Here is a 14,234-nt window from a genome sequence, read left to right as displayed (position 1 = left end):
TGACACCTTGTATTGTTTCCTTTTCTTCTTCACACGTAACCACTGAGATTCCAACCTCTAGTTGGCAAACATTGTCATATTCACCCATACGTTCACTTTGTCATTCATCCAGCAATAACGAGTGTACACCCACCGTGTTCCAACACTGATGTAGTCAATAGGAATTCAGTAGTGAACAAAACAAAAGCCCTGCTCTCTTGACTCTTACATGTTAGTAAGGAGAAAGAGACAAACGAGTAAACAAGTGAATGCATACCATGTCAGATGGTCACAGTGCTGGGAAGAAAATATAGCAGGATTAGGAGAGTAGGAATTGCTAGGGAGGTTGGTCAGGAGAGGCCTGCCTGATTAAATGGCATTTAAGTAAACACTTTAAAGAATGGAGAGAATGAATGATATGGATAGATACTTTTGGGGAGTGCATCCCATTCAGAAGGAACAGAAAGTGCAGAGAACCTGAAATAGGAAAGTTTTTGGCAGGAAACCATTGAAGGAAGAAAGACATGATCTGAATTAATTTTTCAAAGGATCCTACTGGCTGTAATGTTGATATAAGATCCTAGACAGGCAAGGGCAGAAGCAGAGAGACTGGTTAGAAGGCTGTTGTAACGACCCAGGCAAGAGATTGGGAGAAGGGAGAATAAATACGAGATAATGTCAGAAGGCCTTGACGCCATTGTTTCAAGTGAAATGATGTGTGTGAAAGTATTGTACACAGCATAGTTCTGTTCCAATGTAAGGGGCCATGGTTTTTGTTATTTTCATATAAGTCCCCCATCCCTTGGCCCATTATTTCAGACCCCATCTGGATGGCATGGCTGTGTGGTTGTTCAGGCCTCATTGAAATGAATAGCTGCATGCCCTTTAAGGGCCATCTCTGTGAGTGTGAATCAGACATTGCTTCTCATGCTTTTGTTGTTTTCCCCCACCACACATACCCAGGCACGCCATGTACTTCCCTCTGTTGCTTTCATTGCTTTTATGTTTTCCCTATGGTGTTTCTTCTGTTCTTGACATACGATTTTTCCTTCTTCCCTTTTTCCTGGAGGGCCTGGATTGTCTGTTTTCATGCTTAATATTTTCTCTGTCCACCCATCTGTTTATTTGAGCTTGTTTCTTCCCTCCTGTCTGCTGGCCTCTTTATAGATTCCTTTGTTCAATAGTTTAAACTCCATGCCACTGCTTTGTTTATCCTCTCAGCTAGCGCAGTATATTATTCCCCATCTGCTACGGAAAGAGCCCCAGTGCCCCACAAAGTTAACTAAGCCCTTCTTGTCTGAACAAGTTTTTCAGTCATGCATTCAAGTTTCTAATCTACCCCATCTTCCCTGGTTAGGAGTGTGACAATATTATTTCTAAGCAAGCTATGCCCAATAGATCTCATCTTTTGTTCTTTTTTCCTTCAAATGCCTCAGATAAGATTTAATGGTCTGTTGCCTCAAAGGTAGGCAGTTTCAATACCAGTCCATCAGTAAGTATTTATTGAGTATTTGCTATGTGACCAGGAGCGTGCTAAGGACCGGGTTTAGATCCAAAGATCTAAACTGTCAAAGGCACAGGAATTTTCCCGATCTCGGTGGAGATGCAGCACTAAAATGTATTTACTATGCACTCACTGCAATCCAGGAACTGTGCTAGAAGCTAGGAATACAACATGAATTTTAAAAAGAAAGACATCTATCCTTATGGAGCTCATAGTCTAACAAGGGAGAAAGACACATGTTAAAAATTATTTACAGTTCAATCAAATATGTACAAAATGCTCTGGGAACACAGAGGAGTGAAAGGGATTAGTTCTGCCTCGGGTAATTGTGGAAAGCTTCACAGAGATGGTGATATTTAACATGGAGTTTAATAAATTAGTGTTAATTAAGCAGAGAATTAATAATAAAAGCTAATATTTATTGAGTACTTATGAGGTTTTAGGCACGGTTCTACATGCTTGTGAATTGACTCATTTAATTCTCACAGTAACCCTATCAGGTACCTTATTTTTCCTATTTTACTGATTAAGGAATTGATAAGCAGGTTAAATAACTTGCCCAAAGTCACACAGTTAGGAAGACATCAAAACCTTAAGATTTGATTCCAAAGTCTGGCTCTAGAACCTGGGCCCTGCACTATCTTCTGCATATCTCACAAAAGAAAATGAAAAAGAAGGAAGACGGTATTTCAGGCAAATCAGTATGTTTGAAAAGCATAGTTTTTATACATGCTGGGAAGAAAATGCAGCCATGAGACCTTAAATCTAATGCACCATCTGTGGATATCATCCAGGTAGTAGGGTCTGATTGGTAAACCACTTTTTCTCAGTAGGAAGTCATAGAAAGGACCCAAATGAGAGGCAATAATGAGGAAGATAATCCAGTTTTCTTGATCAGTCTTATGATGTAAAAGGGCAAAGGGATGTACTGATTAAGGTGTTGGCCATGTCAGCTAGAGCATCGAGTGGTTATTCCCAGTGTTACACTATGACTACAGAGTTCTCGAGAACCAAGTGTTTGCTAGCTGCATGCTATCCCTGCCCCCTTGGAAGCTAAACATAGTCTCAAAAGCCCTCAGTCCTGTACCAGGGATGGTCTGAGGCCCTCAGGTCAATTTGGCACCCAGCTGATTTCCTTTTTAGCAAGCCCACATCTTGACTTCCATTTCGTAGTGAAACAGCATTTACATGTATATGTGTATGTGTATATATATATGTATGTATGTATGTGTATGTGTGTGTATGTATATGTGTGTGTGTGTGTGTGTGTGTGTGTGTGTGTGTATATCCCTTTTATGCAGCTGCCAATTTTATGAAAGAAACAGAAATGAAAGGATTCTGAGGAAGAAAACAGTAATCAGAAATAGTGGTGGAAGATTGAGATAAAGGAAGAAAAAGAGGGCTGTCCTCCTACAGTAGGTGGAGAGGTCTCCTTCTGAAAGATGAACCAGGACTTTCTGAAGACGCCCCTGACATTCCACAGGTTCGCTTGTACTAAAGGAAAGAAACTGAATAGGAGACAGTTTTGTCTCCTCACTGAGAGCTGAAGTGACAGTGTGCACATTTGGCCCGGCTAAATGAGAAACGTGCTTTATTCCCAGGCAGCATATAACAGAGATTTGAGAGTCTGCCAAGACTTATAAAGTCCCCCGAATGCTTCCCACTTCTGTTGATATATATGAGAATGAATTCTCATTCTCTTTATGAAGCCAGGAATGTATCTCTAACGTCTTTGAATTTCTGGGTAGGAAAATGAATGGTTTAGGGGCACTAGTGATGTTTTCATCTCTTCTTCCTGCTGCTTCGAGTAAGAGATGGACTGCATCTCATAAGACTGGCAAGACAGTGTTGGCAGGAGACCAGTCAGCCTGATCGAGTGGTTTATTATTTCAATTGAATTGTGAGAGAAAGGAGAAAAGTACTCAGATAAAACTGTAAGACCGTATTAGATACTACAGAGCGTAAAAGAGATGGCACAGAAAGAAAAATAGTGGAGGACTATCCCAGCAATTTTCAGAAGATATCAGAGAAATGGGCTGGGGCTACATGAACATTCTCAGTTGTCTTCTATACCAACAAATAGTGATGAAAAAATATTAAACTGAACTTTAAAAGAAATGAACAGAATTTGGTAAATATCATCTCTTACATCTTACGGGGACGTGTTATGATGTGATTCCTGCCTGGAATACAGCCATGGAAAGGTGTATCTTGTTTGGAATAAACAGGTCTAATGGAAGGGCTGGGGGAGGAGCAGTATATGTCAAAAAGATGTACACATGCACGGAAATCACACACCTGAAGGTGAAGCATGGAGGAAGCAGGTGCAGGAGAGTGAAATGAATGAAATACAGAAATGTTACTCTGGGACTATGTCACAGACCTCATAACCAGATGGTTAATAGGGACAGGCAAGATAGAAGAGTGATGTAAACCTTTACAGACTGCAGATGAAAATCCCACTCCACTAAAGGCAAAACATCTGAAAAATTATTGAATTGCCTTGTTGTAAACTTAGTCTCACAGAAGAAAGTGAAGCAATGAGAGGTCTGGCTGCGTTGGCTTATTTCTGGCTCCTTATAAAAATCTGTTTGGGAAACGTGGCAGCTAAAGCGTCTTGAAGGAAAGTAACATTCCATATCATCTGTGAGTTCACTAGGCCACAGAAAGGAACTCTGAGCTTGGACGTACAAGTATCCTCCACCTTTAGTAAATCTCATTTCAGGAAGTTCAGACAAAACAATAGAAAACAATCCCATCATCAGTGACTCTGACCTGAAGATAGATCAAGAATAATGAGAAGTGGGCTGCCTGGATGGCTCAATCAATTGTGTCTGCCTTTGGCTCAGGTCATGATCTCAGGGTCTAGGATCAAGCCCCACATCATGCTCTCTGCTCAGTGGAGAATCTGCTTCGTCCTCTCACTCTCTCTCTGTACATTCTCGCTCTCAAAAATAAATAAAACCTCTTTTAAAAAAGAAGAATGAGAAGCTGTCGAATAGAAACTTGATAACCTACTCACTCAGTTTCCCAAGGAGTAAGAAAAGGGTCAAGCATTTAGATAATCAGCGGTCAATGGTCATATTAGAAAATAAAGATCACATTACCAATGATGATCAGAAAAGAGTGGTATCAAGGATTAAGGATGTTTGAGAAGTACCAAAGCCTCAAATTATCTGAATTTGGAAAAAAATATTAGGGAAAATGAAAATGTATTTTGTCTGTTAAAAGTTAACAAAAAAAAAAAGAAAAGAAAATACACCCATTACTTAGGGCAGATAGTATATTGTTAACTTATAATTAGTGAGAACTGTTCAATTCCTATTATCTTTCTAGCATCCACATAGAGAATGCTCTTATAACTGTAAAGGGTAGGGAAAACATATTTGAGAGTTGAAGCCCAAGATAGGTAAGGATATAGTAGAAACATATCACATCAGCTTCACTGAATTTAAATCCATAGTGCCTGGCAAGAACTTGCCCCTTTAAAGCCTGAGCTACCTACTTTAAAAGAATATAATAATCAGAGCATAAAACTGTTGTGAGCCAACCGTGGTCGTACCCAGACCTCACTTATCTGCTCTCCCACTTGTGAGCCCCTCCCACTCCTTCTCTCCCCCACTTCAGTTCCCAGATTTTCTCTTGCTTCCTTCCCATCTTTTGGTTTACTTGTTTCTCTCACCTTCCCTGCCAATCTACTACTTTATTTCCAGGCTGATGCTTTGTCTCTGCCTTCCCTGTCAGCATATTCATGCTGAGTCCTCAGTTATCACAGTTCTACTAAATGTAAACTCCAGATTTCCTTTTCTCACTGTACAGACCCCCTCCCTGCCTCCTAGCTCAGAGGATATAAAAAATAAATTGTATGCTGTATTTTTTAAAGCATCTTTGTATGATATTGCTGTATCACACTGCTGAAAAATAAATGTTGCCTTAGGTTCTTTAGAAAAGAACCTTTTTGGTAGAAGAGACCAGCAAGCCTGAGGTCTGACCCCAGTGAAATTCTCCAAAAATAACAAAACCTTTGACTTGAGAGCGTTAATGAAGAAAGATGTTATTAAGAATCAGCATAAATTTAGTGAGAACTAACCAAATGATCTCATTTTCTATTTCGATAGGTTTATTAAGGAAGTAGTGAACTTGGAGTAAAAGATAAGATGTGTGACAAATTGGTAATGGTACAAATAAGGATAAAATTATTAAATAGATATGCCCAAATAATTTAAATATTGGATCCCTTTCACACACAAGTCACAGGGATTGCCCACAGCACACTGTCCTTGGTCCTGGCCTTTGACTACCACTTTTATTGACCAGTTTGGAGAAAGTACGCTGATCAGATGTGTAGAAGACTTCAAGCTAGGAAGAACAGTTAACGTGCCAGACAATAGTCACAAGTTGAAAATACTTCAATCACCAATAAAAAAAAAAAAATAGGCCAAAACTAATAAATTCATACTAAGCATAATGAATTATAATCAACAGGGATGGGACTGGGGCCCCGAAGTTCCTCACTCTTTGGTCCTAAACTTCATATTAAACAGAAATATTGACTGATCCAGTTTTTAAAAAGTATTTTTGATCATCCCAAAGATATAATTAAGTGATGAAGATGTGACTCTTGGATTCTGTGGTCCTTTGCAATGATAATTTTGAGGAACATTTACATTTAAATCAGATGTGTCATCTATACTTTAAAGAATTTAGCATCACTTTCTCCATTCACATGCACAAAAGAACATTTCCAGTAATCAAGGATAGCTATAATCAGGGTGTATATCCACATGCTCCTTGGAAGAATGTAGGCTCCTTAATCTCCACAAATATGTGTCCAAGAAGGACTAGACCAGCCATCTGTCCTTTACTAATTATATGTGTCTTTCAGTGAACTCCAAATTCCAGACGAGTTCTCAGGGGTATTCATAAGCTGACAGTACTAAGTGGAAGCTTTGGGTTTTAAACAAATGTCCACGTTTTTAGGCACAGAGAAGAGTAAATCATTTTCTCTGATACTCTTTCCCAGAATAATTTAAAATGGTTACCATTCTTTTAACCTCTTCCAGATTAAAAAACTATACTATGAACTATCATAAGAACTATGATAACTTTTTAACACCATGTCCTAATAAGTTTTAGAGGCTAAGAGCACCTTGTTTTATTTAGTTTCTACATTAAACAATAATATTTTAATAAATAACAACAGAAAATCTCTAATACAGAGCAGAAAGCATATTTAATATACACAGAATGTGAACTTGCCTCTTACAATAAAATGTCTTGAAATATACATTGTGTCTTTTTTGAATAAGCCTTGATGACTATCTAGGGAGTTTCTTGTTTAATTATCATCTGAGTATTTTCTGGTGATTTCAGTCAAGCCATGATCTGATTCAGCAAAACAACTGCTTTGACTGATTGACTTCCTGGATTGAAAAAATTATTTTCTATCACATATAAATAGCTTTGTAGCTACCTCATGGACTTACTGCCTTAAAATATTATTAGAGATATTAAGCATGTCCAGATACTTTGACTATGATTATTTTGTATTTAAAGAAGGGCTCAAATCTTTTTATAATTCTCATATTAATAAAACTGTTCAGTAAATCAACAAGTAGCTATTAGCCCATACAACTCTGTGCCTAATATTACACTATTTAGTACATGAATAAATAACGTATATTAATTTTAACAAATATTTGTGCACCCATTATGTTTCAGTGATCTGCAGGAGCAAGATATGCCACAGGAGACACAAAGATGAATAAAGCCTGCTAGGAAACTGCATATAGGAAGCTAAAGATAGAAAATATCTACAACTTGAAGTAGAATTCACTAAATAGAGAAATAACAGATGAGTCAGCACAGCAGTGCTTATGACCATAGAATTTGAAGTCAGGCAGCACTGACTGAATCCCTGCTTCATCATTTACTTAATTTTGTACCTTAAATCTCATTCACCTCCTCATGTGTTGAGGTTTAAGTAAGACAACCCTTTAAAATCATGGCTTTGGTCTAATACATAGTAAGAACTCTAAAGCTGTTTGTTATCATTGCTCCCACATAATAGATAAAATACTATATAGGTCACTGGGGGAATAGAAGAGAAAATGGGGAGGGGAGAAGAACAGGTGGGGGAAAATTGAAGAAATGAAGAAGATAAAGAGACAAAGAGATCACATCTTCAATCTGGTTAGGAAAGGTGGTACAAGAATTGAGGCCATCTTCATGAAGCAGTGGCACGTGAGATGTCTTTGAAGGATGGGGAGGATTTTTCAAAGTGGAGATAAGAAGGAAGGGTATTCTGGACAGAGCATTCAACATAAATTTAGGCACCCGAGGACTCAACTGACAGGTGTGGTTCAATGTGGAGCATGTGTTCAGTCTAACTGAAGCACATGGTATTTGGAAGTGACCACAAAAAGATATTGTTAGAGAGCCTTAAATGTGAGATAATATTTAATTTAACAGATTTTTGAGTGAGGTAGCAAGAAATTTAGTCTGTGCTGTACAGCCTAGATTAGAATGACAACATTACATAGGTTGGAGTGGGGAAAGAAAGAATATGAGAATGAGACTTATCATGTGGGCTCTTAACTGCATTAGAAGTAATGGGAAGCTAATTAGTCATGGTTACAGACTGTAGTAGACATGTAGTAGACACAGGATTCAAAAGATATTGCAGATCCAGAACTCACAAGACTTGACCATAGACAGGTGAAATGCTGGAGGAGGGAGAAGTTGGAGTAGACTCAAACTCAGAAATTTCACACTTCAGTGATTGGAAAAATCCTACTACTATTCACAAGATGAAGGAAATTAGAAAGAAGACCCAGCTTCGTGGTGTTGATAAGTTTAGTGAGTGGAGAATTCAAGGTACCAATTTCTAGTGACAATGTTCTTCATGCAGCTGACAAATGTAGATCTTGAGATCATGAGAGCAATTTGGAACAGAGATATTAATTTGGATATCAAGTGCCCACCTACAGACTATAGTATAGTTGAAGCTCTATCACCAACACATGGAAAAGAAAATTGTGAAGACAGTCTTATAGAAGTTTCTATCTTTTTACTCCTTGAGAGATGCACAAATAAACCGTATATAATAATGTAAACTTTGTTTCAGTATGAAAGCTCCAAGTCACAGCATACTGTCATTTAGAGCTGAAATAGAAAAAAAAATAAAAAGGGGTAATGAAGGTCATAAAAAGAAGAGCAGAAAATAAAATGCCAAAGAGAATACAGGAAGATAGCGTTAAGTAAGAGTCAAACCTCCTTGAATGCAGACCTTGAATTCAAACAAAAAATTCTCTTCTTAAAAGTTAAAAACAAAAGCAGACAATCTTAACAGCATACTAATTTGACAAACATTGTTACATCCTTCTGTTTTTGTTTTATGCAACAAAGTATTTCTTACTGTTGATGAAACATCTTCTGTGCTTCACATATTAAACACACTTCCAATTAATATGAAGAACAAAGCAATGTGTAAGTGCATGAAAACTCTTTAGGGGTGAATGAAGAAAATGCTAGTCTTTAAAAGAAAAAGAGCATCTTCTTCTAGCTATTAGGTGAACCTAATTAATTAACATAAATTAGAATTTTTAAATAATGAAAAATACTCTTCAACACATGACAGGTGGGTATGCTATCAAAGCACTTTTTTGAAATGAAAATCTAGAATCCAAATGCAGTGATATAAATGCATAGCATTTGCGTTTTTATTCCCCTCATTCCTGGCAATCTAAAGTTTTCTAGTTTAAGTGCATCACCCTTTGTCAGTTTTTATTACTTTTGGATCCTTCAAAGTTCAAAATTGGAAGAAAAAAAAAAAGGAAGCCATGATCACTGAAAAAGTTTCATTTCTTCGTCCACAGAAACAGCTTTAGATCATCTAGTGGAGAACCTATGGAAAGCAGTCAATTAGGGCTTGGATTTCTAAGCTGGAGATAGACACACACACGTGCGCATGCGCGCACACACACACAAATTTGCCCATCTTTCAGAAGACAAAATTTCAAGCTACAATTATGAAAAGTAGATCTATGAGAACTATACTCCTGGAAGCTTCCTAAGTTACATAATGCAACATTATATATTAAAAAAAAAAAAAAAAAAACAGAGAAATCTAGACTGATCCTAATTATATCATGGCAATGTTTTACAATAAGCCCTGTCAGTCATTCGGTGCCTACCTTGTAGGATGTCATTGGAAAAGCGCTGCAGTACCTTGGAGCCTTTGGCGAACTGAGCAACCTAGAGCAAGTCGTGGCCGTGATCGATGAAGAAATGTGTATCAACTGTGGCAAATGCTACATGACCTGTAACGACTCTGGCTACCAGGTAAGGATTCTGCGGTAAGTGGGATGCTGTGAGGCATGTTTCTTCTGGCTTTTGTAGCAGAAAGCATCTTGTGCTGCTGAGTGCGCGATGGCGACCAGACGTGCCCAGTATTGCCCCTCAGCAGGGGCCTATCTGTCCTCTCATTCTCTAAGCATGAGAATTTTTTTCGAAGGAGAGCCATAACTTGTACTAACTGTGCTACTCTCCAGTGAATGGTGTTATTTTAATATCATTGTATCACCCAGAACACTGGAGGGAAAAATCCAACCAGAAAGAGAAATCCACCCAATTATGGATGTTAGGAAGCGTTAGGCTTTAATACAGAGGAGAGGGAAGAGAACTACCATGTATTGCCATGACCCTGAAAGGACTTGATTCTTTCTACAGCAAGAGAATTCTCTTCCATTCAGTATTGACTGGGCTTCTACTACAGTAAGAAAGAAAAAGCACCTTCCTACCAGGGAAAGTGTTGGGACCCAGAATTCCTTTGTGACTGGAGAAGCCAGCAGGTTGTATTCTTACCACATGAAGTGAGCTGTGGGTTCTTCCCAGGGCCTCACCCTTCAGCAGAGAGGCTGCCAGGGGACCACACAGAAGACGCAGGGATTCAGCTGTCTTCAGTCTCAAAACTACAGAATCATGTTATTCTCATTAAACTTAACAAGCTATGAAGAAGTAGAATAAAGTAACACCTTTTGAGACGATTAATGAAATTTTCAAGGTAGATAAAATGGCCTGTTTTTAAGAATTGAAGTTCCTTTAGCTTATGCAGCCTGAAGGAAGGTTCCATGTTGCTCGTGGTGGGATTTTGCGTATTCTTCTGACCACCTAATAGAGATATAACAGACATATTTTAACTTTAAAAAAAAAAATCTCTTCCTCTTTGACATTAGTTCCATACCAGATTTTTTTTACCTAGTGTGTCACTTTTTTTTTTTTTTTTTTTTGTAGCTGAAAGGTGTCTCTAACAGTTATTTTGGAAATGCTAATCCCATCACACTCACTTTCGTCTTTCCTCTAATTAACCAATTTGCGATGAGTCAAGAAGTCCTGTCACTAAAATCATAGCAGCAGGACTCTAATAGCTCAAATCTTAAAAGTTATGACTCCTACCTTAGAATTCTAGCCTTGGTACAATGTCCGTGAAAAACAAAACAAACAAACCAACCAAAAAAAAAAAAAAAAAACCACCATATTAATGAGAAAAATAACAACAATTATACATTTTAAAAGATTTAAAAAGTCCTCCTTTGACTCTACTGTCTGAAAAAAGATAAAAAATAGAAAATCAAATTCTTCAACTGAATATAAAATTTTATATGTGTGCAAGTTTATAAAGCATAAAATTTTTAAGATATAGGCATTATTTTATTTTCAGTTGCTTCTTGGGTTTCTATTTATAAAAGGGTACATAAGGAAGAGAAATAGTTTTTACTCATTCAAACAGCCATCCAAGATGTTGTTTTATTTTTAAAAAATGGCAACAATTTATGTGGATGAAGTTTCTTATGGATTGTCATATCTACAGTTCTTGTTCAGTTAGAATATGGTTGTTTCCTTGAAGATCAGACTTTTTGTATATTAAGCAGTCTGAACATAATCTAATAAAACCATCTTCATTTTTATGTGCATAAAAGAGGAAAGAATTATAGTTACAAGTAGCTTCAATTGAGAGAGGGCAACTTTTTTAACCAAAAAATTATTTTCAATTGGATTATGACATATTTTATATGACAGAAGACAAAAGTCAGAATCGAGGATTTATTTCATTAAAAATCCTCACACCTCAAAACTGGCACTAAAGCCAACTTTTTTTTTTTTAACTCCTGTTTTCTTCTAATTTGAAATCCAAGCAAATACATTCATTGCCTCAGCTGACTGTGACACGTTCTCATCCTTGAGAATGAGGCACGTGTGGAGAGAAAGCACCCCAGCATCCTCAGGCAGCAGACACCCCATCCCGATAGGAGGGGAAGGACCTGCGCTCTGCTCAGAAGAAAGCAATCGAGACAGTTACTGTTCTGCAATCTTTTCTTCGGACCACACAAGAAAAATACCTTTAAGGAATTTTAAACAATGTATTTCTTTTTTTTTTAAATTCTTTTTTTATTTATTTCTTTTCAGTGTAACAGAATTCATTGTTTATGCACCACACCCAGTGCTCCATGCAATATGTGCCCTCCATAATACCCACCACCTGGCTCCCCTGACCTCCCTGCCCCCACCCCCCGCCCCTTCAAAACCCTCAGATTGTTTTTCATAGTCCATAGCCTCTCATGGTTCTTTCTTCTCTGGTTTGTTTTCTTTTTCTTTCTTTCTTTTCTTTCTTTCTTTTCTTTCTTTCTTTCTTTCTTTCTTTCTTTCTTTCTTTCTTTCTTTCTTTCTTTCTTTCCTTCCTCCTTCCTTCCTTCCTTTCTTTCTTTCTTTCTTTCTTTCTTTCTTTCTTTCTTTCTTTCTTTCCTTTTCTTTTCTTTCTTTTCTTTCTTTTTTTCCCCTCCCTCTGACACCTCTGGCAGCTCAACTGTTGCTATAGCTGACCCCCAGGGCTGGGCATCCTCTGTCCTCTCTGAGTGCCTCTCTACTGCAGTGGAGGAAAACGTTCCTACTAAAATGGTGGCGTCCTTGACCTTTCTGGTCAGTGACAGCAATACTCTTTGTTTGCAGGCTATCCGGTTTGATCCCGACACCCACCTGCCCACCATTACTGACTCCTGCACCGGCTGTACTCTGTGTCTCAGCGTCTGCCCTATTATCGACTGCATCAAAATGGTTTCCAGGACAACACCTTATGAACCAAAGAGAGGCTTGCCCTTGGCTGTGAATAATCTGGTGTGTTAAGGTGATTTGTGAAACTGTTGCTATGAACTTTGAGGCCACCTACCTGTGCCGATTTTTTAATTGTGACCATTATGTTCAGCTCTTGCTAAATTGAAACAAATAGATAATTTTAAAATAAATTTCTAAATGAAAACTATAAATTTCTAAATAAATTTCCAGATTAAAAAAAAAGGTCTCCTGCCAGTGACCATTCAATTAATGGTCATAAAATGGAATGATTATTTTGTGAGGATACTTGTTAAATAACTGTGTAGCCATTAATTGGATATTCACCATTAGCTGTCCATTCTGAAAAATATTAACTTTTTTGTGGCAATTAATGCAATAGTTTCCAAATTGCCCTGTGCTATGCTCTGTCTTTGATTTCTAATTGTAAGTGAAATTAAGTATTTTAGAACAAAGTACCATTTAACTTACAAGAAAATGTTTCCTAGGAAACATTTTATAATTAAAAATTACATTTAATTTTAACACTGTTTCTAAGCAAATGTAATTAGCTCCATAAAGCACAAATGAAGAAAGTCAAATACTTATTTACTGTGACAGGAAAAGAAAGCCAAAGAGGGTTTGCAAAACTTTTTTAAGGCCCCTTCGTCAAAATAGCTTCTTTGTGGGAGGCTAGATACTCAAGTGAAAGTATTTGGTAATCATTCGTATCACTCGGCTGGTCCCCACTCATGCCTGAGATGGGTAGTCAAATTCTACCAATGAATCAACATGACATTCTTCTTTAAATATTTAAACTATGTTCCTAACAAAATAAGATATTAGGATGGAGCCCTGGTTAAAGCCACTCTTTTGCTGTGCACAGATCTGCTCTGTCTGCTTCTAATAGTAGCCTTCGTGATTATAGCAATTAATGTTTGAACAAAGCCCAAATTATATGGCAGTGGGTCACGTGCCTCATTATTCAAGAATGAAAAATATAGTATTGGTAATATGTATTAAGTGTGCGAAACTAACTTGACTACTCTTTATTTTAGTGTTTTTTTGTTTAATTTGAAAAGTAATCAAATAATAGGAAATATATATTTTCTGTTACTGCCAAATAATATTTTTATATTTCTCTCTTTCCATAATCAGCACATGGCATCACATAAATTCATTTATCTCTTTGTGGCATATTTTAATATGAATCCATAAGTAGCAAATCTTTAAGTAACAACCTGTGGTATATTTCTATGAAAAACGCAAGATCTAGAAAAATAAAATGTTTGTTTATGCGCTTTTAGAAATGCACATTTACCAGAAAATCTTCATGATTGAATGATATCAAATAAAATTTCATAAAGCATTTTAAACAACGTGGTTTTTGGCTGCCTTTCTTGCAAGTACAACATTATGTCAACCATTTAGATTTCGGGGTGAAGTTTTGATTAATCCTATATTGCATTCCATCCAAATGTATATATGATGCTAGTTCAGATCTAATAAGGGTAATGACAGTGCAGTTATTTTTAAGTTTCGCTTCTAGTCCCTCTTACCCAGGTTGTCCTACTGAATTTAATTCCATTCTGCCAAAATGCGTCTTTCACTGGGCAAAGGCCAGATTTCTTGCAAGGGTTTATAG

At 37.2% G+C, this 14,234-nt stretch overlaps 1 protein-coding gene across 1 annotated transcript in view; it reads left to right on the top strand.

The window, feature by feature from the left end:
• DPYD (dihydropyrimidine dehydrogenase) overlaps nucleotides 1–13,057 on the top strand; it is an 829,985-nt gene extending 816,928 nt beyond the window's left edge. Inside the window, exons 22-23 of the mRNA XM_032867196.1 lie at nucleotides 9,686–9,826; nucleotides 12,491–13,057. Of these exons, the coding sequence (XP_032723087.1) occupies nucleotides 9,686–9,826; nucleotides 12,491–12,664 (315 nt within the window). The 3' untranslated portion in view covers nucleotides 12,665–13,057. The remainder of the gene's footprint in view (nucleotides 1–9,685; nucleotides 9,827–12,490) is intronic.
• The last annotated feature ends 1,177 nt before the right edge of the window (nucleotides 13,058–14,234 follow it).

The sequence above is a fragment of the Lontra canadensis genome, unplaced genomic scaffold, assembly GCF_010015895.1.
Source record: "Lontra canadensis isolate GAN:19392208 unplaced genomic scaffold, GSC_riverotter_1.0 scaffold33, whole genome shotgun sequence".
NCBI lineage: Eukaryota > Metazoa > Chordata > Mammalia > Carnivora > Mustelidae > Lontra > Lontra canadensis.
The sequence above is the reverse complement of the archived record's forward strand: the minus strand, read 5'-3'. Positions and strand labels throughout refer to the sequence as shown.